Source organism: Miniopterus natalensis, chromosome 1, assembly GCF_054644295.1.
Source record: "Miniopterus natalensis isolate mMinNat1 chromosome 1, mMinNat1.hap1, whole genome shotgun sequence".
NCBI lineage: Eukaryota > Metazoa > Chordata > Mammalia > Chiroptera > Miniopteridae > Miniopterus > Miniopterus natalensis.
The window spans coordinates 28,750,691-28,773,722 of NC_142081.1; the positions used below are offsets into that span (position 1 = coordinate 28,750,691).

Consider the following 23,032-nt stretch of genomic DNA (forward strand, 5'->3'; position numbering starts at 1 on the left):
GACTAGTGGGATGAGAATATATAATTATTCAAGTATTTCTAGAGATTTTTTTTGGGGGGGATGATTAATTTCTGTTGCTATAGATATCAATATAACTTAAAAAAATTGGTGATATAAAAATATGAGGCACTGGAATTACATACAAATTTCACTTAACCCATGTAGATTTCTGTGAGTAAACATTGTACTGTAACTGATGTTAAGTATCATAAGGACCACATCACCCACACCCAAGATGGCAGAGCCCCCTTTCCCCTTAGGAATTATCTGAATTTATGGATAAACAGATGTCATTTGGGTGTGCTGTTTTCTGGTCTATCACAACATGGGAAAGCTCGGGACAGTGCAGAGAATTATTTTTAATAAATGTGAATTTATTAACTTACAGTATAGCTACGTATTCCTGGATTAACTTCTGACTTGGTTGATATTAAAGTTAACATTATTTTTTTTTTTTTAAATATGGCAATCTAAAAATGTCCTTGGCAAAATAAAATTTGCTAATCCTATTTTAAACATCCAGAGTTTGGGTTAATTTTACCAATTTTCCCAAAAATCTGGAAGTCACTAGTTAAGTTGATATTGAACTGAATTTGAAGGCTTGAAACATTAAAATTTTAATATATAACGATATCAACACAGTCCTGTGCAGATCATTAAAACTGAAATCACAAAAGAAAGAATATTCATGAATTGAATGTCAACATGGAATGGGGCCATGAATTAATTTGGTTGTATATAGAAGTATAAAATAAGTTAATAATTTAAATTTTGTGATTTGTTAATACTTGCACAGACAAGACACTGCTAAAGAGTTTAAATATACACAGTGCAGGAAAGGTGGATGTTCGTAAAGAGGAAATAGATTTTCTCGACCTGCTACATTCTCTGTGTCGGTGGGATTTCCAGCATCCCTTTTGAGAAACTATTTGGAGACAAAGAGAAAATTAGATTTTAACTGGCCCCCAAGTGACAGTCACTAATGTGCCGTTGGTTTTAGGATAACAGATACATATAAGTGATCCCCATTTTTGTTTCTCAGTAATTTTGAAGTTAATATTCTGTATTAAGCATAAAAGAATATTAATATGCAATCTTAAAATATTTTTGTCATTTCCTACTCTGTTCATTAATACTACTTTGTGTCTACATAAGTGTCAAAAAAAAGAGCAAGAGAGAGAGAAAAACCAAAAAGAAAAAATACCCACAAGCTTAATGCCGAAGTTCTCAACGACCTTACTGCCAAACTTGTCCGCGGGGGAGGCGTGGTTGGGCGGCTGCTGAGCGACCTCCTCCGGCCTCCCGGGGTTCACCTTGCCTTTGTTTCTTCCCCAGTGAGAAAAAGAAAGAAAAGGAGCGCGAGGAACTGTGGAAGAAACTGGAGGACCTGGAGTTGAAGAGAGGTCTCAGGCGCGACGGGATAATTCCCACTTAACAAGAACAGCGGCCCAACATGACTAACCTGTGGAGTCACACATTTATGTAGTAGAAGATGGAGCAACAGTTTTCTGTATTGTGCAACTTTGCAGTAGATTTCACATTTGTTTCATTATTACAACAGCACTGTATATACCTGTCTCTAAGTAAAGGAAAAAAATAAGGACTTCAATCCAAAGTTTGGACAGTAGATGGACTTCTCAGAACTTTGCAAACATAATCATTGTTCTAACCCTTTAAAAAAAAAAGTGCAGTCTTCAGAGATCTGTTAATGAAATTGCTGTTAAAATTCCATTGTCGGGAGTTCCTTATTTATCATTAGCAGAGAGTATGAAACAATTCTCAAATGTGAACAATCTTAAATTTAGCTTGTCTTTCTGCTAAGCTGTTCAATGTATTTATAGGAAAGGAATGAAAAAGAAAAGACTGTCATTTCCATGTAAGTTTGTCCGACGCCCCCTCTGGGTAACTTGACTGTAATTTGGCATCTTTCCTTTTGCACTTCTTCACGAGTCGATGTCCACATGGAACGGGGCCACGACTCACAAAGGCCCCTGCGAAAGCTTTGCTTACGGAGTGAACATCTTTCCAGGAACCAGGTAGCCCTGGTACTCCTTTAGTTTTAAAATTAGGAGTAAAAGAGAAGAGGTGATAAACATAGTAGGGAAGGGAATTTTGGATTCATGCAGGAGTTTATGGTGAATCCAAATCAATGTCTTGAATCCTTTGAAAACAGGCACTGGGACATCATAGGCTTCAGTACCTGACCAGTATTAGTTGCGTATATCATTGAACACACACACCAGAGATGTTTTAGGAATGTCAGAAAACATCCTCTGGGCCATATTGAAATCAGAAAGACAGACACTAAACAGTACAACCATGAAATTGATCGCCAGGATTGCGGATCTAATTGGAAATAGAGCTGAGCAAACAGCTTGGACTGTTTGGAGTTGTTGCCTTACTTTTTAATATGTATTTATAAAGTATCCAGCAAAAGAGGATGCAGCCTCTGGGAAAACAAACAAACATCCTGCAGTGTTTTTGTAGATTCTCCTTCTATGTCTCATCGCAGCGCCAGCCCTGTTTTTAGCCGGAAAGGATTCAGGATAAACATTATTCTGCATTCTCACTTGGATGCGTGTTCCTAACTACTGTATTTGTTACCAAAAGTGGTTCTACAAATGCTACTGAAAAAAATCTGGAAATTCCTAATGTCCTGAGTATTAATAATAAAGTTTAAAAGTGCTTTTATATCAAAGGTGCATTGTGACCAAATTGTTTAAGAAAAAAACAAAAAACAAACAAAACAAAATCTAGGGCTGTATTATAGATATATTTTATTGGCTCTCTGCTTTGTATTCAAGAGGACTCTTAACATCTTGGGGAGATAAAAATACTGATAAAACCTGTGTACAGTATGTACTTATCTAATGTGGTTGCATATTATGTACTGGAAGATGTGTGTTTGGGGCTTCTTTCCAGGATGCTTTTGCTTGTTATGGACATGGCGGCAGCGGGTTGATAATCCTAAACCATCACGTCCAGCAGTCTTCATGGTGTAGAGCCGACTGTTCATGCGTTGAATCGTGATAGCAGCAAACATGAACATATGAACTGTTGCTCTTATAGAAATATAATATCAATATGGGCTTGTATGTTTTCTTCCTTCCATTTAAATATAAAAGAATATGCAGTTGTATTGTTTCCAAGAAAAAGAGAAAAAAAAGGCCGCTGACCTTCCTCCCCTATTAAGTGTTTCAGGATTATCAGGTCCCAGTGTGTGCGTAAAAGTCAGCTAATTATGGATATTGTCATCTCAACCACTTTGTAAAACAGGAACAACACTTGGCGTTGTCAGTTCTGAAAAAGAAGGAGCAGTAAAAGAGTCCTATGCAACACCAAACACACCACGGCTTAATGGAATTCATAGGTTTTCTTTTTAGAAAAGAACAGTCATGGGGTTCAGTGTAAGGATGGCAGAGGCTGCCAAAGATGGAACAATTTCCTTTCAAAGTGCTGGAGCAAAGGTGCAAGTTCAAATACTAAAGATGAAAAATAAATCTGTAACAAAGCCTCTCTGATTTTAGCCCATTAGTTTGGACTCTGCATTACATTTAGTTTTGACAGTAGAAACTTTCGTTTGCCATCAATTCATCTTTTTAGATAGTGGAGATTCAAATCACAGGTTTATGAAATACCTCGCCCATTAGGATGAAATGCAGTCGTTTGAAATGAGAAAGACCAGGCTCCTTTTTAGCATCTTACCCTGTCCTCAGAGTTAAGGTGAGAACTACACAGATACCCTTGATGTCAATTTATGTGTCAGCCATTCCAAACTGAGAAGAATAAAGCCAGATTTTAGACCTACTCAAAGAAGCAATTATGGATATATATCTAAAGTTCATAGGGAAACTTCTGAGAAGAAACACTGTCTTTTCTGTTTTACCTGAAAGCGACAATGTGACATTTGTCATGTTGTGTCCGGTGGCGCAGAGTAACTGAGGTAACCTGACTGTTGCACTATGTGACGTATTCAAGGATGAACTTGCTGCATTTGCAGCAGCCCTCTCTGTCCTTCCCCGCATTTCTCCTGTTGCAACCTGAGCTCATTGTGACGAATGCATCCTTGTGTTATATTTTTTGTTTGCTTCATAATTTCCAGAACTATATATAAATCTATTTTTTAAATAGCAAATATTGTAGTTAGTGAGTGATGATCACTACAGACTTATCCCTGCCATATTGGCTTCGGGGGTAGGGTTAAGAGTGTCTTTGGAAAAACAAACAGAGGCCCTGTGGTTCAGAGTGATGCCGAGGCCCGGCCGAGGGCCTGGCAAACCCGCGTGAGCGGCCTGACCCATCCGTCCTTTGACTGGAGCATGCATTCCTTTCTCGTGCAGGTGTCCCATTGTTATCCTTCAGGGTTGAGTGTTTGTCCTTTCAAATCTTATTATATTTTGCTCTCCCTAACATCTGACTGTTTTTTAATAAAATAAAAACTAAAAAAAAGTAAGAAAGAAAGAATACCCTCGATGCCGCTGGATACTCACAAGCAGGGTTGCGCTCCTTCGTCTTGGGCTTGCGTGCCTGAATGGAAGGGTTTAATTTATTTTGTACGTCCTCCTATGCGTGGGACAGTCCAGGCTGCAGAGCCAGGAACTGCTTGTAATTGCACCTGCTAGACTTAAATGTATAGCCCTAGGCTCAATCACACTATGGAAAGAAGAAGAAAAAGTATATTTAGAGCTTTAAAAGCTTTTTTATTTTTTTGTGGGGATGGGAGGGTGGGAAAGGGAAAAAAAATGTATGGGTGTTATTGGCATTTTTAAGTGTTGAGTTTTGTCTCCCCCCCCGTTTTGTTTGTTTGGTTGGTTTGGGTTTTTTTGCCCCTTTAATCAGATGCACTGACCTGGCCCAGGAAATGAAAAGATTCTCTCTTTTGATGCTATTACCAATGTTCTCACAAAGTGGCTGTCACCTACAGCCAAAAGGTGGCACCAGACGTGATCGGTGATGTTTTATTTGCACATCAATATTTTTATTTTTATATTCTGGCTCAGCTGCTTTCTCTGAGTGGAGTTAAGGAATGAGCCACAAAGGATTTTTGTCGTAGGCGTATTGGCAATGCGTTTTATATTTCTCAGTATTTAATTTTGAAAGTGAAAAGGGTTGTGCATCTTGAGAGAAAGTTGAGCAAATTTCAAACTAGTGGAATGTTCATTTGTGCTGCTTCTTGTGCACGACAGCAGCAGTAGTTTCTCTTGGAAATAAACACCCGTATTACAATGTCTGTGAATGTAGGTTTCCTTTCCCCCCCCTTCCCTCCCTCCCGCCTTTTCTCCCTCCTTTTTCTTCCTTCCCTTCTTTCTTTACTTTTTTAGAACTCACTCATTGTAAATAAGTTGTAATCCAAACCTCATGTATCAGTGGGGAACTTTCAAATATAAATATTACCAATACATTTTCTGGTTGTTGTCTGATTTTTGATTGAGGTATATGAGAATGACATGTCCATTGCTTTTGGTTTGAGGATTTCGCTTTAGCTCCATAAACTTTTTTGGTATTTTAGTATTTCATTGTTTTAGCAGGAGAGGGCAGCAACAGTTTATTTTCCCTGTTAGAAGTGCTGTGGTTCATGATCAGTTTTAAATTGTGTGTGTGTGTGTGTGTGTGTGTGTGTGTGTGTTCAAACAGCATCTGTTTGTGGGTAGAGGTAAAAATGAAACATTTTTGATATGAAAAGTTGCGTATGAAAATTATGGACTGATTCAACCAGTCTGTGAAGACTTCTTATCTACATCAAAGTTAAAATCCACAAAACAGTCTTTCAGCTCGGGCTCAAATAATGCTGCTTCCTTTGCAAACAACATGCAAGCGGAGTCTTAAACACTTGGAATTTAAAATGTCTTTCTTTGACAATGATTTACGTTCCGTCAGAGTGGTAACGGAAACAAAAATGCAGGTGCTCCCAAAGAGAAATGTAACCCTCCCCCCGACGGCCGTGCGGGGTCTGTACTGCGGGCGCCTCTAATAAAGCAGCAGTGAAGCGCTGGCCGCCTGGCTGTGTGTGTGTTTCTGCCCCCCCCCCCCCCCCGTGGCTTCTTCCAGCTGGAGACGTCGGGAGGGGCCCAGGGTCTTGCTGTGTAGCAGGCTGCTCCGGAGCTCAGTGGCATAGCCCGTTACTGTTTGTTCGCCAAGGTACAGTTTGGGCAGGACTTGGTGAATGGCCTTGTCTGCTCCTCAAGCGCCCGCTGGGTTTAGTGGGGCCGGAGAATTCACTCCAGCAGCGCCCCCGGCTCCCCCTCGCCCACGTGGCTGGCAGCCGGTGCTGGCTGTTGGCGTGGGGCTCAGCCAGAGGCCTTCGCTCATGATATCCTTAGGGGGCTTTTAGGGCTTCCTCACAGCTTGACCTTTGGGTTCTAAGGATTGTTCTAAGAGACAGGATGTGGAAACTGAGAATTCTTTGAGACCTGGGCCCAGAAACTGTCATGGCATCACTCCTGTCATATTTTATTGGTCAAGTAGTCACAGGGCCCGCTCAGATTCAAGTGGAGGGGACACAGATCTCACTGTGATGTGATGAGAGGAGTGGCGTCTTTTTAAAAAAATATATATTTTTTAATTTTATTGATTTGAGAGAGAGACATTAATTTGTTGTTTCATTTATATCCATTTGTTTCACTTATTTATGCATTCGTTGGTTGCTTCTTGTGTGTGCCCCGACTGAAGATTGAACCCTCAACCTTGGGGAATTGGGAGGAAGCTCTAACCAACTGAGTGACCTGGCCAGGGCTGAGAGGAGTGTCTTCTTTAATCAACTATAGGATACTTTCTATGTAAAGCATTTGATTTTAGGTAGCTAATTAAATCACACTAGACTTGGAACAGTGTAGAGTTAACTAGTTAATGTTTCATGTTAAACTCTCATCAATTGGGGAGGAAAAAAGTCCTTGTAAATGCAGCAATTTTGTATTTCAAAGCATAGCCATTTGTAGCATCTGAAGATCACCTCTTGGTAAATTACATGGGGGAGAAACTTATAACAAATAATTTTAGGATAAAAAGAAATTTGAGTTTATTTCAATGGAATGTCTAATCCTAACATTGCCTCCTGCTTGTAAATAAATCTTTATGATAATGGAGGCAAAGTAATTGTACAGTCCAATTCCTATTTCCCAGATCTTTATATAATAGTGTGTCCAGGTGGTTTCTAGCAGATTAAGTTCACATTAGATTTTTCTCAAGCAGACTAAAAATTATGGAATAGCAAGGGGAATTAAAATTTTGATTTTTTAATGATACATGTTCATTGTATATTCTTGAAATGGCTGATTTTAAAAAACAGATTGGATAGCTACTTGTTGCTCTCCATACCTAAAAGTCCACTACAAGACGTGTATTCATTGATTGATCAGACCAGTGTTTGTTGATTGGTTCTGTCCATGTTCTTACCCATTCTCTGATGCTCCGATTTTCTGTCTTTCTAATCGTTCAGTTTAGTTCACCTTTTAAAATCATAGTCTGCATTAATCATACAATTTGGAGTCAGACTTGGCGGATGCCAGATGCTAAGAGGCCTAGAACCAGGATGGACATTAGCCACGGCCCCCTGCATCCTCGCTAAAGCTCTTCAGGTAAGATGTTTCTGGCCAGAGTCACCCAAGGGGAAGGCCATGGACTTGGAAAACAGAGACCCTTGGGATCATTGGGTTCTGCTGTTGATCAGCGGTGTGAATTTGGGAAAAGTTCTTAATCTCAGCCTCAGTTTAATTTGTAAAATGCAGATAGAATGGTAGTTTATGGTGTTATATTACATTAGATGATATATATAAAGCAATTAACACAAAGCCTGTTGCATGGTAGCCTGCAGTTAATATTATTACCTGCAATAAAGGCTTATTTTATTAGCTGTTATTTACAGTGGTGACTTAAAAATAAGTCAATAATTACAATAGCTATCATTTATCAAATACTATATGCCTTGTATTATGCTAAGAATTTTTTTTATCCATTAAGTTTTCACAGCAGTCCTTGGGTAGAAGTTATCCCCATGTTATGGGCAAGGATAAGACAACTGAGGTTCTACCAAATACCAAACCAAGATTCTGACTCCAGTTTTCTCTGAACAGTGATCACTACACAGCAGGGCGACTGCTTCTGAGCACACGCATCAGACTTATTCTCCGTAACTTAAAGGCTCAAATTTACTCCCGTCCTGCAAGACAGAGCCTTATTTTACACATCGTTGTATTTCCATCACCAGCCTATCCATTCTCCTAGGAGCTCCCCCAACTTCTGTATCACACTCTTCAATCCTTTATCCCAACCCCATCCCACTTTAGCTTTAAAAAAACAGAAAACAAGTGCTGGTGATTATGTGGATAAACTGAAACCCTGTGCACTGTTGGTAGGAACGTAAAATGGTACATCCACTGTGGAAAACTCTGTGGTAGTTCCTAAAAAGTTAAAAATAGAATTACCATATGGTCCAGCAATTTCACTTCTGGGTATATAGCCAAAAGAAGTGAAAGCAGGGCCCAAAGAGGGATTTGTACACGTTTATAGCATCATTATGCATACTAGCCCAACATGGGAGCAGCCCATGTGTGCAGTCACTGAACGGAGAGGCAGACAGATGCACACACAATGGAGCGCCATTCAGCCTCAGAAAAGAAAGGAATTCTGAAATACGCCACAACATGGATGAACCTTGAGGACATGCTAAGTACAATAAGCCAGTCACAAAAAGACAAATACTGTATAATTCCACTTGTATGAGGTACCTAAGAGGAGTCAATGTCATAAAGACAGTGGAATGGTGCTTGCCAGGGGCTGGGAGGAGAGGACGGGGAGGTACTGTTAATAGGCAGAGTTTCGGTGTTATAGGATAAAAGTCATGAGGATGGATAGCAAGTGTGACTATTTGATACCACTGACCTGTGCACTTAAAAGTGGTTAAGGCCCGGCCAGCATGGCTCAGCGGTTGAGCATCGACCTAGGATCCAGGAGATCGGGGTTTGATTCCCAGTCAGGGCACATGCCCGGGTTGCGGGCTCGGTCCCCAGCAGGGGGCGTGCGGGAGGCAGCCGATCAATGACTCTCTCGTCATTGATGTTTCTCTCTCTCTCCCTCTCCCTTCCTCTCTTTGAAATCAATAAAGACATTTTTTTTTTAAAGTGATTAAAAATGATAAATTCAATAATGTGTTTTACCACAATAATAATGATAGAAAAACACTACCAAATCATTTTCTACAGTGGATGTAAGTAACCTTTCACACATGAGCGAGCAATGTATGAGAATTCCAGTTGCTCCACATTCTTGTCAACAATGTATCATTCTTTATCATTTTAGCCATTCCCGAGAGTGTTTATAGTGGTATCTCATATATGTGGCTTTAGTATGTATCATCTTGATGACTAATTATGTTGAAGTTCTTGGTGGTCTGTTTATCTTCTTCTGTGAAGTGTCTGCCCAAATCTTTTGCCCATATTGCTTTATTGCGTTTTTGGCCTTTTTGTTATTGAAGTGTAGGAGCTCTTTATATATCCTGAATAATAATTCTTTGTTTGTTATATGTTTTATAATATTTTCTCCCTGTCTGATGAGCAGAAGGCTTAAATTTTGATAAAATCTAATTTAGCATTTCTTTCTTTTATGGTTATTGTTTTTTTGTGACCTAAGAAATCTTTCTCTCTTTCTGCTTCCTCTCTTCCCTTCTCGTCCCCGTTCACCCCTGCTGCCCCCCGCCCCCGGCCAAATTATACTCTTTTATGTTTTCCCTCTGTGAGCTTTATAGTTTTTGTTTTTATGTTTAGGCCCATGATTCACCTTGGATTATTTTTCTTTTGCATAGGCTGTAAGATAGAATCTATATTAATTTTTCCCCCTATATGGATGTCAAGTTATTGTAGCAGCAATTTTTGAAAAGTCTCCCCAAAGAATTGCTTTTGGTGTCTTTGTCAAAAATGCCACTTAGGTACTATAAAAGTGTGGATCTATATCTGGGTTCTCAGTTCTGCTTCTGTGGTTGACTTGTTTATCTTTATGCAAGAACCACAGTCATGATTACTGTGGCTTTAAAATAGTTTTTAATCAAGTTGTCTAAGTCCTTCATTTTTAAATTTCAAGATTGCTCTGCATATTATAGGTCCTTTGTATTTTCAAAGAAAATTTAGAAGAAGCATGCCAATTTCTATGAGGAAAAAACTGTGGTGGGATTATGATTGGAGTTACAGTGAATCTGTATAATTTTGAGAAAAGTTGACGACTTTATAATTGAGTCTTATAATCCATGAATATGGTATAGTTCTCCATTTATGTAGTCTTTAATTTCTCTCACCAATATTATATATTTCACAGAGGTCTTATACATCTTTTCTTAATTTATTGCTAAGTATTTTGTGTTTTTTGAAGTTATGATAAGTAAAATTTTTTAAATTTCATTTTTCAATTGTTTGCTGGTAGTATATAAAAACAATTGTTTTTTGTAGTTTAACTGGCATCCTTAAACCTTGCTAAAAGCAATCATTAGTTTAATTAGTTGTTTTATAAATACTTTAGAATTTTCTATGTAAACATTTTATCTGCAAATAGCAACAGTTTTGCTTTTTTATTTCTGATCTCTGAATTTTTATTTGCTTTATTTTGAGACTTTGGTAAATGATAGTTATGCTTCCTTTGCATGGTCACTCTCAGGGCACTGTTCATTTTTTAAAAAATTATCTTTGTATTGAGATAAACTTCTCATAAAATTAACCATTTGAAAGTACACAATTTAGTGACATTAAATACACAATATTGTACAACCTTCATTTCTATCTCATTCTAAAATATTTTCATCACCCCAAAAGAAAACCCCATACTCATTAAGAGTTACTCCCCATTTCCCCTTCACCAACACCTGGCAACCACTAATCAGCTTTATGTCTGTATGGATTTACCTATTCTATATTTTTTTATAAATGGAATCAAATAATATGTGATCTTTTATGTCTGACTTCTTTCAGTTAGCATTATGTTTTTGAAGTTCATTCATGTTATAGCATGTATCAGTACTTCACTCTTTTTTGTGGCTGAATAATATTCCATTGTATGGATATACCACATTTTGTTTATCCATTCATCAGTTGATGGACATTGAGGTTGTTTCTACCTTATGGCTATTGTGAATAGTACTGCTATGAACATTCATTATGAGTTTTTGTTTAAATGCCTGTTTCCAGTGTTTTTGGTGTACAGGCAGGAGTGGAATTGCTGGGTTCTATGGTAACAGGACTTTTTGAGGAACTGCCAAACAGTTTTCTACAGCAGCTGCACTATTTTATATTCCTGCCAGCAATGTATGAGGGTTCTAATTTCTTTGCATCCTTGCCAACACTTGTTTTTTTTTAAAAATTTTAAAGTTATAATCATCCTAATGAATTTGCTGTTCATTTTATAAAAAAATTTTTAAAAATATTCTTAAATTGGATAACTTTTATTGATCTACCTTCAAGGTCACTGGCTTTTTCCTCTGTCATCTCTACTAACTGTCATGCCCATATAATATTTTTCTTTCAGATACTGTATTTTTTTGTTTTAGAATTTCCACTTGGTTCATTTTTATAGTTTCTCGTCCTCTGTTGAGATTTTCTATTTTTTATTCATTGTGGGTATGTTTTTCTTAATAGCACTTAATATCACAATAATTATAATAGTTGTCATGAAATTATTGACAACTATTATAATTGTTTGCAACATTGAGGTTATCTAAGAATCTGCTTTTTTTAATGGTGTTTTTCTTGAAAACTTGCTACATTTTCCCTGTTCTTTGTATGTTGAGTAAATTTGGATTTTTGCCCTGAAAACTTTTAATATTATGTTATGGCAACTCTTGATTGTGTAATATTCCTCTAAAGCATATTAATTATTTTGTTCTAGCAAAAACTAGCTTGAAGGGGCTCAAACTGCAAATTCTTTCTCTTGGTACAGAAGCTCAAACCTCAGTTCAATCCTTTCATCATTCCCTGGAGTTTATTCCGTGCACGTGAGGGTCAGGCATTGTTGTAGATTTGGGCTGAGTTATACACAACATTTTGGTTGCTCCTCTCCGGCCCTCTCTCTTCTGGGCTGCCCCCCTCCCTTTCTAGTGGTTGTGATTGTCCTGATCTATATCCTCTGGTTCTTCAGACTAGAAAGATAATTTCTCTATTTGCATTCTTCTGCTGCACAGAGTGTTGACCCTCAGCCTGAAACTCCATTAATGTCCCTTTTCTCTTGCAGCATCCAGTCCAGGATTCCATGTTATATCTTGTTATGTCCCCTTAGTCTCTTCCAGTCTGTGATAGTTTCTCAGTGTTTCCTTATCTTTCATGACTGATACTTTTAAGCAGTACTGGCCGGTTATGTTTTAGACTGTCCCTCAATTTGGGTTATGCATTATTAGACTGAAGTTATGCCTTATTTGGAAGAATGCTTTAGAGATGATCCTCCTCTCTCAGTACAGATATCACTATATATGACTAGGCTGCAGAGAATATTAACATAGTCATATTAACACAATGTCTGATTATTTAATTTAAAATCACGATATATTAGGAGAGTGGGAGAGCAAGGCATAGGTCATAAAAAATTAAGCTAAATCCTTAGTAGATCATGTCTGTGGAGTTTCTAAGTCAAGGAATGGCAGTTATAAGCAATTAGAAATGTGGAAGCAACTAACAGCTTAAGGAGTTAAAATTAGCTAAAAGTAGTCAAAAGGGAAGAGAGCGAGTGATCATGCAAAAGAAGCATGATTATCATTTGCAAAATCTCAATGCCCAAGAAATAGGTCACATAAAGAGAGTGCATTCCTTTCCCCTTGGAACAGGCCTTAGGAGACCTCAGCTGCAGGTTGAGACATGCCTGTCGGTATCCAAGGGGCTTTCGTTGAGGCCAGAGTGCTTGCACTATATGAGGAGGAAGTAGGTCCAGGTCAAGCATTAGGAAGTAACATGTCGAACTGACAGCCTCCTCCCCCAAACATAACTATTTTCTCGAGCTTTTGAGAATGCAGGGTCAGAACCTGACCTGTGCCACTGTTTGCTGTGTCCCAGATGAGAAAGAAAGCTGGCACAGGTAGCTTCCAGTTTGCTTGAATGAGGAAATGTGTGCATCAGACGGCGTTAATTAGTTAGGTGTTCACAGGCGATTTCACTGGCACAAAAAGGATATTATCACTGTTCCCCATTGCAGTTCAGCACCTGGAGTGTCTCAGACAATAGCAAATTCACAGGATGAGCCATCCAAAGTGCCAAGTGGTTATGATGGAACAAATCGAGCTTGTAGAATCTCAAAGGCAGGCCGATTTCTTTGTTAGAACCCTGGAATAGCACTGTCCCTTTAGAAAGGCCACTGCTGGCTTCAGGAGGTCCAGGGAGCAAGGAGGGGGCCACTTGGAGGGGCCTGAGAGGAGGCAGCCAGGAAGGGAGAGGAGCTTTCAGGGTGCAAGGGCGTCCTTGGTGGGGTGTAGTGCTGTACTCTTCAATGTAATTTGATGAGGAATTATCAGAGAGAAACCTCTGAACATAAAACCTGCATGACCAGTTGAGCTCATTTACAGCAGTGGGAGAGAGAAAGAAAGTGCTGGGGAGAGTGCTTTTATTTTTGTTGTTGTTGTTGTTAGTTTTATTTAGGGAGTGTGCTTTTAAAAGCTCATAAATAAAAAATAAAGCAATTTTGGAGGCTTTATTTTCATTATGAAATTGCACGTATCTTTTGGTTTTTACTGTTTATTGAAGTATAAATCCTTGCAGAAGAGTGCACACATCGTGCATGAACAGGCTCATGGAGTTTTTACTGATTGCTTATTTATTTATTTATTTGTTTATCCTCACTTGAGGATATTTTTTCATTGCTTTTCAGAGAGAGTGGAAGGGAGACAGAGAGAGGGAGGGAGGGGGAGAGGGAGAAACACCTATGTGAGAGAGACACATCGATTGGTTGCCCCCCCACCTGGGCCAGGGACCGTGCCCTTGGCCGGAATTGAACCTGGGGCCCTTCAGCCCTCGGACCGACGCTCTAACCACTGAGCCAAACCGGGCAGGGCCTGATTGCTTTTTAAAGATAAAAACAAGAAACCAAAGTGAGAAGTAGAAGACAGGCTGGGAGAGAGACAGTATTCTGCTCTGTCACCACCTAGTGACAAGTGGCTTGACGCTCCTGTGTGCACCTGATGTCAGGCCTGGCTGCATCTCCCTGGAATTGTCTCTGCTCCTTGAAGGCCCAATCAGGGTTGCCCGAGGCATGACCCCCTCGGGGACGCCCACAGTGACCTACGTCCTGCAACTTCATGGCTGCACCTAGTAACACCCGGGAAGGCAGGAAAAGCCTTCAGGTTCGAGGCTGAACAAGAAATAGGATTATGAGCGAGAAAGGGAATATATACAAAGATGCTGCTGTGATTTTTCCAGGAATCTCAGTTTTTTTCCCCATCCCATGACTCATCACAGATTCAGACAGGCAAACGAAACCTGAAGGAAAGGAAGGGGACTGTTCTGAATATAAGATCATGTCACTCCCCTCCTAAAACCTTCCATGACAACTGATACGCTGGGAATAAAAACTAGACTCCTGACCGTGACCCATAAGTTGCCTGCACCACCCAACTCTCTAGCCTCCTCTCCTGCTGCTCCCCTCCTTTACTCACCGATCCCGACTCCCCTGGCTGCCGTCCTGTTCGTCGGCCGTGCCTCAGGACCTTCACACTTGCTGTGCCTGTGGGGTTCAGTCTCTGCTGAGTGAGGGGGCGAGTTTCCTTGAAACCAAGCTGCTGGGTGTAGATTCTGGGCTTGAGGTTTCTGGGGAATATTAACATCAAAAAGGACACGCTGGGTGAGAGTGACATAAAGGGATATTAGGGATGAGACATTTGGTGATGGGTTGTGCTTTGTGATCTCCGACCCAGCTGAAAACACGGATTCCCCAGCAGGCCGTTGGGCCACTGCCCAGATGTTTCCTCCAGCAGTCTGGCCTTTCAGCAGGATGAGCAGTTCCTATGACGACTGTCCCCTGGGGCGGCAGCCAGGGTACCCAAGTGTTCCCACCCATGATAAAAAAGCTTCAGGCTCTAAAGCCCTCCTGGTAGCTGCGCTCGGCTCTAACAAGCCAAGCTGGCAGTGGGATTCCTTGACCCGTGTCCACTTCTGGGGATGTACCCTGAAGGTGAGCCTTGGAGTCACAGCTGGGGGCCTCCCACAGCTCAAGAGTGCTGCTTGGCGTTCACGCTTGGTCCCTGCTGATCTGGAATGTTTCTCTGTAGCAAATATCAGAATGACAAATCTATAAACACCGAGTGCCCCAAGGATCATGCCTGTCTAACTTTGTATGTATCGCCTGAGCTTTATTCAGCATGTCTCAGGAATGCCATAGGCATGTCCTTGCATCGCAGTGTCCTTACGTCTCAGCTGACCCGGTGAGCCGCTCCTCTGCATGGAAATTGCTGCTGCCGGCCAGCATCCATTCTTACAGACGTTCCCACTCCATCTGGGTCGGTACGTTCTTCAGTTCGAGCCAGGGTCCCGTTCTCCATCCTGTTTCTTTTTGGAAAGTTTCATTTTTACTTGTCTGTTAGGAAAGCTCCCTCAAACATGCGGTGGCCCTGTCTTGTAACTGCCCCCAAGAGCCTTCGTCCAAATTTCAGATCAACTTTAAATGAAAACTCATTTTCTGTTTTCCTTTTTTGGATGGATTGGGTTTCCAGGGACAGGATCGTAACAATAATTTCAGTTGTTGTGAGAAACCAGTTGTCTTACAGTTCTCTTCTAAGAAGAAAATGCCAATTCTTTCAAAAAAAAGAAAGCAATTCAAGTAATTCTGGTTTTATTAGCTCTTTTGGAGAAGGTGCTTATTCAGGTCAAATTATATCACATTATCATTATTGTTAATTCTCACCTGAGGATATTTTTACCGTTGATTTTTCTTAGAGAGGATGGAGGGAGGAGCGGGGGAGAGAGGGAGAGAAACGTTGATGTGAGAGACACATCAATGGGTTGCCTCCCGCACCCGTCCCGACCTGGGCCGGGGCCGAGCCTGCAACCGAGGCCCACGCCCTTGACTAAGAATCGAACCCGAGACCCTTCGGTCCCCAGGCCGGTGCTCTAACCACTGAGCCAAATCGGCCAGGGCAGTACCACATTATTCTGGCTCATCAAGCCTGGAGTGTCACTTGTCTGAGGGCAGGACAGCAGGCCTAGGGCGAGCCTGCTGCTGCGTCACCAGCCGTCTTCTCCCGAGAGCAGCCGGGCTCCCCCTCTTCGCTCCTCCTGGCGGCGGTGACACAGTGACGGCGCCAGCAGATATGCTCACCCCGGACCTGTGCATGTGACCTTATTTGGGGTGGGCCTCGTCTCCGCAGATGCAATTAAGGATCTTGAGATGAGATCATCCCGAATTAGGGTGGGTTCCAAAACCAATGTCCGGTGCCCTTAGAAGAGCAAGACAGAGCAAGACGGGGACACTGACGAGGGACGTCAGGGTTGCTGGCGGCCAGCAGGACCTAGGAGAGGAGCACGGGCTGGATTCTCCCTCAGGCCTCCAGAGGGAACCGGTCCTGCCAACATCAGTGTAAACGGTCGCCTGAGGGGATGGGGGCAGAACAAGGAGGGAGTGAGGCATAATATTGGTTTGCTGTTTAAATAATGTAAATATGTTGGTTTTATAAGAAAAGATGAATATGTAAGATTAATAAGATTTAGGTTCTCTTTCTCTAAATACAACATATGTTATAGTATATACACTATATAAAATCTATAGATCTATCTAACTAGCTACCTTTCTACTATGTATCTATCTAGAATTTTTTTATTCAGTATGACAATTTTGGTTAGCGTAAGGCCTTGAGAAGATGATATTCAGATGGAGAGAGCAGGGAGCAAGGCCAGGGAGGTAGGCCGGGGCTAGATCACACACAGCTTGACAGGCTTTCTCCCAAGAGCAGCCCAGAGTCACTGAAGGGCTTAAGAGGGGGAAGGACTGGATACAACTGCTGGGTATTGACTTGTCACTGCTCAATTTTTTTTGGCCATTTCACTGACAGAGTAAAATGAAGTTATTTGCAACTCCCAGTACAGTGTCACAAATCACCATGAATTGACCATATTGCAGGCAAAACACTTTTAGAAACTAATAAAACCTAACATTGTTAACAGATTAATCATCTAATATGAAGACCACTCTTTCAGTTAAAACAGCTTTTCCTAAAAACTATACGAATATGATTTTGAGATTCAGAAAGAAATCTTGGTAATTGGTACCAATTAATGTGTTGCTGACCTCGTGACCGTTAATAAAAGTTGGTGATTACCTTGTTGAAAATGTATTTATATTTGCTTTAGTTCTACTATGAATAAGGTTAGGTAAAAAAATGATAATGAATTCTAGAAATGAATTAACCAAAAATCAAATTTTTCTTTTTTTCTCCCCCCCTTCTAGTTAAAGTTTAGCCTGTCTTCTTTGTAGGTCAGTGTGATCTTTGAACACTGAGACTTTCTTAGGAGTTTGCAAGGTAGAAACTATTTTCAGGGCAATAGTTGGTGTCATTTGCACTTAAAAAAAAAAAATCTTTATTGATTTCAGAGAGAGGAAGGAAGAAGGAGAGAGAAATAGAAACATCAATGATGAGAGTCATTGATCGGCTGCCCCCTGCATGCCCCCGACTGGGGATCAAGCCCACAATCCGGGCATGTGCCCTGACCGGGAATCGAACCCCGATCGCCTGGATCCCAGGTCGATGCTCAACCGCGGAGCCACGCCCGGCTGGGCGAGACCACTGGATTTTAATGTAACTCATAAAAAGTTCATTGATATGGTTTTAGATGCCACATGATGATCAACCTTTTAGAAACTACCACTAGTTGAGTTTTGCTTTAGTATCATAAAATATACATTATCTGAAAAGAGCAGTAAAATATTCCTCTTGTTTCCAACTACGTATCATTATGAGGCTAAATTTTCTTTATACGCATCACCAACATTACATACCACTGTACACTGATACAAAGATACCTGTAAGAATCCAGGTGCTTCTATGTGCCAGGTATTAGAGCAATTTATAAATGTGTAAAACATTTCTCTTACTATTTCCTTTGTAAAACATAATTATTTTTCACAAAAATGTGTTATTTATGTTAACTTGTAATGGGCTTCTTATTGTTATTTTAAAATTAATAGGTAGATTTAAAAAAAATTCTCAGTTTTGTTTTCTACTATGGTAAATATCTATGGCTAGAACCTACATAAACAAAAGCTCTTGAGAGTACTCAATACTATTTAAGAGAATAAAGGGATTCTTAGACCAATACGTTTAATCATGTGCACATCCAATGTCATTCTTGTGCTCAATGATTTCACACGATAAAGTCTTTAATTTAAAAATTCTCAGTTGAAGTGAAACACAAACTAATATGTATATAAGTTGCACAATGATTGAGATATTTAAAATTTTAAGTATCACTCTTGGTAGTTTATTATTCTTTTTCCCCTTTAAAATGGGGTTAACATAATCAATTTCATGGGGTTGTTGCTGTACGTATGTCTGTGTGTTTGTATATAATGTATGTAAAAAGATGTATGTTAAATACATGGCATGTTCCGCTTTTCTCTCAATGGTCTTTATGCTTTTCAGGTACATGTATAAATATGCTTAAATATTTTGACTGTACCTGGGTGTTATGTTCCTCTCCGGTGGCTTTGTGAGCACATTCCTGTGTGGTATGTGTGGTCCTACAGCGTTGCCCTTCATCATCAAGGGAAAATGTCATGTAAAGACCATTTCAGATCTCTTTCTTCATGCCCATAAAGAGAACGAATCCAAGTGGTAACCCCTGGGCAATGACCGTTGCTGCTTTCCTAAACAGAAAAAGTGAGGGCGCCTGCTACGGAACGTTCTTTGTGCAGAGCTGGCAACCGGCCGTGACACCACGCTGTCCTAGGGCTGTCTCGGAGCCTCAGTGAGCTGGAGTGACAAGTTCCTAAGAGGAGGGATTACAGAATTCTTTTAGTGCATTGAAAAATCCCTACTTACAACCTCTTCATTTTTTCCTCTACTTGACAAACTCCCTAAAACCCGTTGCCATTACTACTATTTTTTCTTTTTCTTTCCAGATTTACCTACAACTCTTCTGAAAAATCCTTGGCTATGATGTCTGAGATTTCGGAACAGAATGGCTCATTAATGTGACTAGAAACCAGATAATGAAATTTGTGTTTGGCTTAACTACCAGGGAAAAGGGCATGGAGAAATAAGCCACATGCGGTCTTCCTAGTATCTTCCTTTGATCAGATGTCATGGTTATGAATCCTGGAAATTCTGATTTAGTTGGAAAGTTGACTAAACAGCATCGAGTTACTAGGTTATTTTAAAGTAAACAAACATGTCTCTTTGTTGTCTTTGTGGTTACTTTTTACAGATGCGTTTAAAAAGTTTTCTATTTCAGTGATATGGATTTCATACCATTGATGACATCTGATCGACAGCTTACAAACATGACTTGGAAGAAGATTAATTCTTTAACTTTGGAAATGGATGGAGAATGTTTCGTTAATAGGTAGGTATCCTTTAGGAAACTTCCCAGTATCCAGTCAGGGAGAGGTGAGATGGAAACCCACTTAGAGCCTGCTGGAGAGAAACTGGGTAATGGAATTGAAAGAAACTTATGTAAAAGTTGATTTTTCCATTTTATTTTATTGTAAGTTCTGAATAAGTTATCTTTACTTTCCTAAGCACTGACTAGGTTTATTCTAATACTGGATTATTGGAGTCCCTTGCTATTCTGTCTTCTTTCTCTTACTTCCTGATATTTGTGTATTTCATCACTCATTGACATTTACACCAAAAAGTGAAGATTATAATGGAGAAGAAATTTACAGCAAGTTTGAGTTCTGATGGTTACTTTCAGTTTGACTTTCCTCTGTTGTTGTAAAGTAAGAATAATAACATTTTCTACGTCACAGGATTGTCCTGAGGATTGGAAGGGGTGATATGTGTAAAGTGCTCAAATTAGTGCCTGGTACAAAGCAAGACCAACAAACATAAATTGTGAACCATGTTATGTGGATTAGTTTTGTTGATTGAGAGGAAGCGGGGGTCAAATTATTGGCTAAAATGAGACATAGGTTTTACCTATGTTTCTATCAGTCTCTCCTGGATTAGATGGTCAGAAATATTATAAACAATATACTCATGAACCAACCCAAGTAATAGTGCTTCTGGATTTCCTAGCCTAAATATGTGAATATTTTCGTTTACATGAACCCAATGCCACCTCCCCGTCACAGCAGACTTGTATGAATTGCCATCTGCAGGTGACGGATTCCACTCTGTTGGTCTCATTGGTGTCGGGTGGGTTGGGGCTACAACTAGCAGAAAATCAGACTAACAGAGGCTTAAATAATGAAAATATTTATTAATTCAGACAATGAGAAGTCTGAAGTTTGCTTAATTTAGTGAAAAGATGGAGCCCAGGGCCTTCCGTCTCATCACTGGCTTTCCCCTGCAGGCCTGTTCCCTCCTCCTCGCGAGAGGCTGCCACAGCTCCAGGCATCACGCCCAGAAGGAAGGAGAGCTTCTCTTTTACATCTCGGTTCATCACAGAGGAGATTCTTTCCTAGGAGTCTCCCAGGAGCCTGAGCATCCAAGTATTAGATCTTAAAGCTTCCAGCAAGGGAAGCAAAGAACAACCCACTGGAGGTAACAAGGATTAATAATCACAGTGACTTTTGTGTGATGATCACCCTGGTCTCCTAGTATATAAGCCTCCCTCCCTCCCTCCCTCTCTCTCCCTCCTTCTCTCTCATTCTTTTTCTCTCTGTGTGTATGTTCCTGGTTGTATATGAACCCATTCATCCGTTTCATTCATTCATGCATAAATTCAGAATGCACTGAGCATCTACTACGCTGGATGCTGGGATTCAAAGACAAACGTGAGGCGGCCCTTGCTGTGAGGACCCCACGGCCTGTCCGCTCCCCCTTGTCTTTATCACTTTATTGACCGAGTTCAGAATCCCGCTTTAGTTCCTCACCCGCTCGAGTGACAGCGCTCTCAAAGCCCTTGCCTTTCGGCTCTCGTGGAAACCTCCTAATCTTACCTCAGTTCAGCTCTCTGGTTTCTGCAATTTTACTGATGTGGGTCGCTGGTTGCTGCTGAATAAAACCATGCAGGGAAATGTGTAGTTTCAGTCTCATCTTAGTCCTGTTTTGCAGCCTGGCTATCTATTTACTTAGCTTAAATCTCTCTGTCTCCACTCTCCTCAGTGACTATTTTAAACCTTGTTACTCTTCTGTGGACTCCAAGTCCACCTCTTCCTTCTCTCTGGCTTGGTTTCTATTATTGAGAGAAAACATAAACCATAAATACATACTTCCAAAACGTCTGGCCGGTCCCTCTTTGGCAAACTCATCTACTCTTTTACTGAGCCCTGCTTTCATACCATGTCACTGACCTTCAGTAAGAAACAACTTGATATATTACAAGGCTACAGTAATCAAAACAGTATGATACTGGCATAAAGACAGAGATAGACCAACAGAACAGAATAGAGCGCCCAGAAACAACCCTACACAGGTATAGTCAACTGACCTTTGATGATGGAGTTAACACTCCACCACGGGGAGAGGCTGTTCTCTTCAGCAAATGGTGTTAGGAAAACTGGATATCCACATGCAAACGAATGAAACTGGGTCCTTACCTTACACTATATTCAAAAGTCAGCTCAAAATGGATTAAAGTCTTAAATGTAGGACCTGAAACTATAAAACTCCTGGAAGAAAACAGGAGGAAGGCTTCTTGACACTGGTCTTGGCAGTTTCTTGGATACAACACCAAAGCAAGGCAACAAAACCAAAGTCACCAAGTGGGACTACAGCCAACTAAAAACTTTCTGCACAGCAAAGGAAAACCATCAACGAAATGAAAAGGCAACCTGCAGAATGAGAGAAAATGTTTGCAAACTCTATTTCCAATAAGGTTTAATGTTCAAAAAATATAAGGCACTCCTACAATTCATTAGCAAAAAACCATATAACCCAATTAAAACATAGGCAAAGGACTTGACTAGACATTTTCTCCAAAGAAGATGTATAAATGGCCAAGAAGTCCATGAAAAGGTGCTCAGCATCACTAATCATCAGAGAAATGCAAATCAAAACCACAATGAGATGCCACCTCGTACCTGTTAAGATGGCTATTATCAAAGAAATAAAAGATAAGTGTTGGTGAGGGTGTGGAGAAACTGGAACCCTTGTACACTGTTGGTGAGAAGGTAAAATTGTGCAACTACTGTGAAAAACAGTGTGGAGGTTCCTCAAAAAGTTAAAAATAGAATTGGCATATGATCCTGCAATTCCACTTCTGGGTATACATTCAAAACAATTGAAATCAAGAACCCATGTCTATTGCAGCATTTGCAATAGCCAAGGCATGGAAGCAACTTAAATGTCCATCAACAAATATATAGATAGAGAAACTGTGGTATGTATATGCAATGGAATATTATTCAGTCTTGAAAAATAAGGAAATCCTGCCATATGCAACAATATGGCCACAGCAAGTTCTTGCAGCTGATGAGCCTTGGAGTAATTCCCCCCCATTGACATGCCAACAGCAATCAAGGCTCAACTACAACAGGAGGGTCTACACAGCCCGTGGTGTGGGGGAGCAACTGGAATGCCCAGCTTGAGTTTGAAGCTGTCCACTGGCTTTTATAGCCAGAAGTTATGGGAACTTCTCTTCCTGGCACTGGTACTCTGGGCTGAGGGCCTGATGTGCAGCTAGAACCCCTCTTCCTCGGGGGGGACCTCCACAGCCAAGATATCCCTCCTGATTTTTATCTGCCACATATGGGTGTGGGACAAGCCTGTTCCACCTCTCTGCCCCTCCTACCAGTCTCGATGTGGCTTCTTTATATCCTTAGTTATAGTACTTCTGTTCAGCTAGATTTCAGACATTTCTGAATGATGGTGGTTCTGTAGTTGTATTTTTTTTTTTTAGATGTATCTTGATTGATTTCAGAGAGAGAGGAAGGGAGAGGGAGAGAGAGATAGAAACATCAATGACGAGAGAGTCATTGATCTGCT

The 23,032-nt window shown here is 40.5% G+C and overlaps 1 protein-coding gene across 2 annotated transcripts in view; it reads left to right on the forward strand.

Moving 5' to 3' along the window:
• Window positions 1-5,401, forward strand: part of PPP2R5E (protein phosphatase 2 regulatory subunit B'epsilon) — a 135,519-nt gene extending 130,118 nt beyond the window's left edge. For both annotated transcript variants that reach the window (XM_087819989.1, XM_087819990.1), the window contains exon 14: window positions 1,336-5,401. In XM_087819989.1, coding sequence (XP_087676115.1) covers window positions 1,336-1,435 — 100 coding nt within the window. In that variant the 3' untranslated portion in view covers window positions 1,436-5,401. The remainder of the gene's footprint in view (window positions 1-1,335) is intronic.
• Window positions 5,402-23,032: the final 17,631 nt, after the last annotated feature.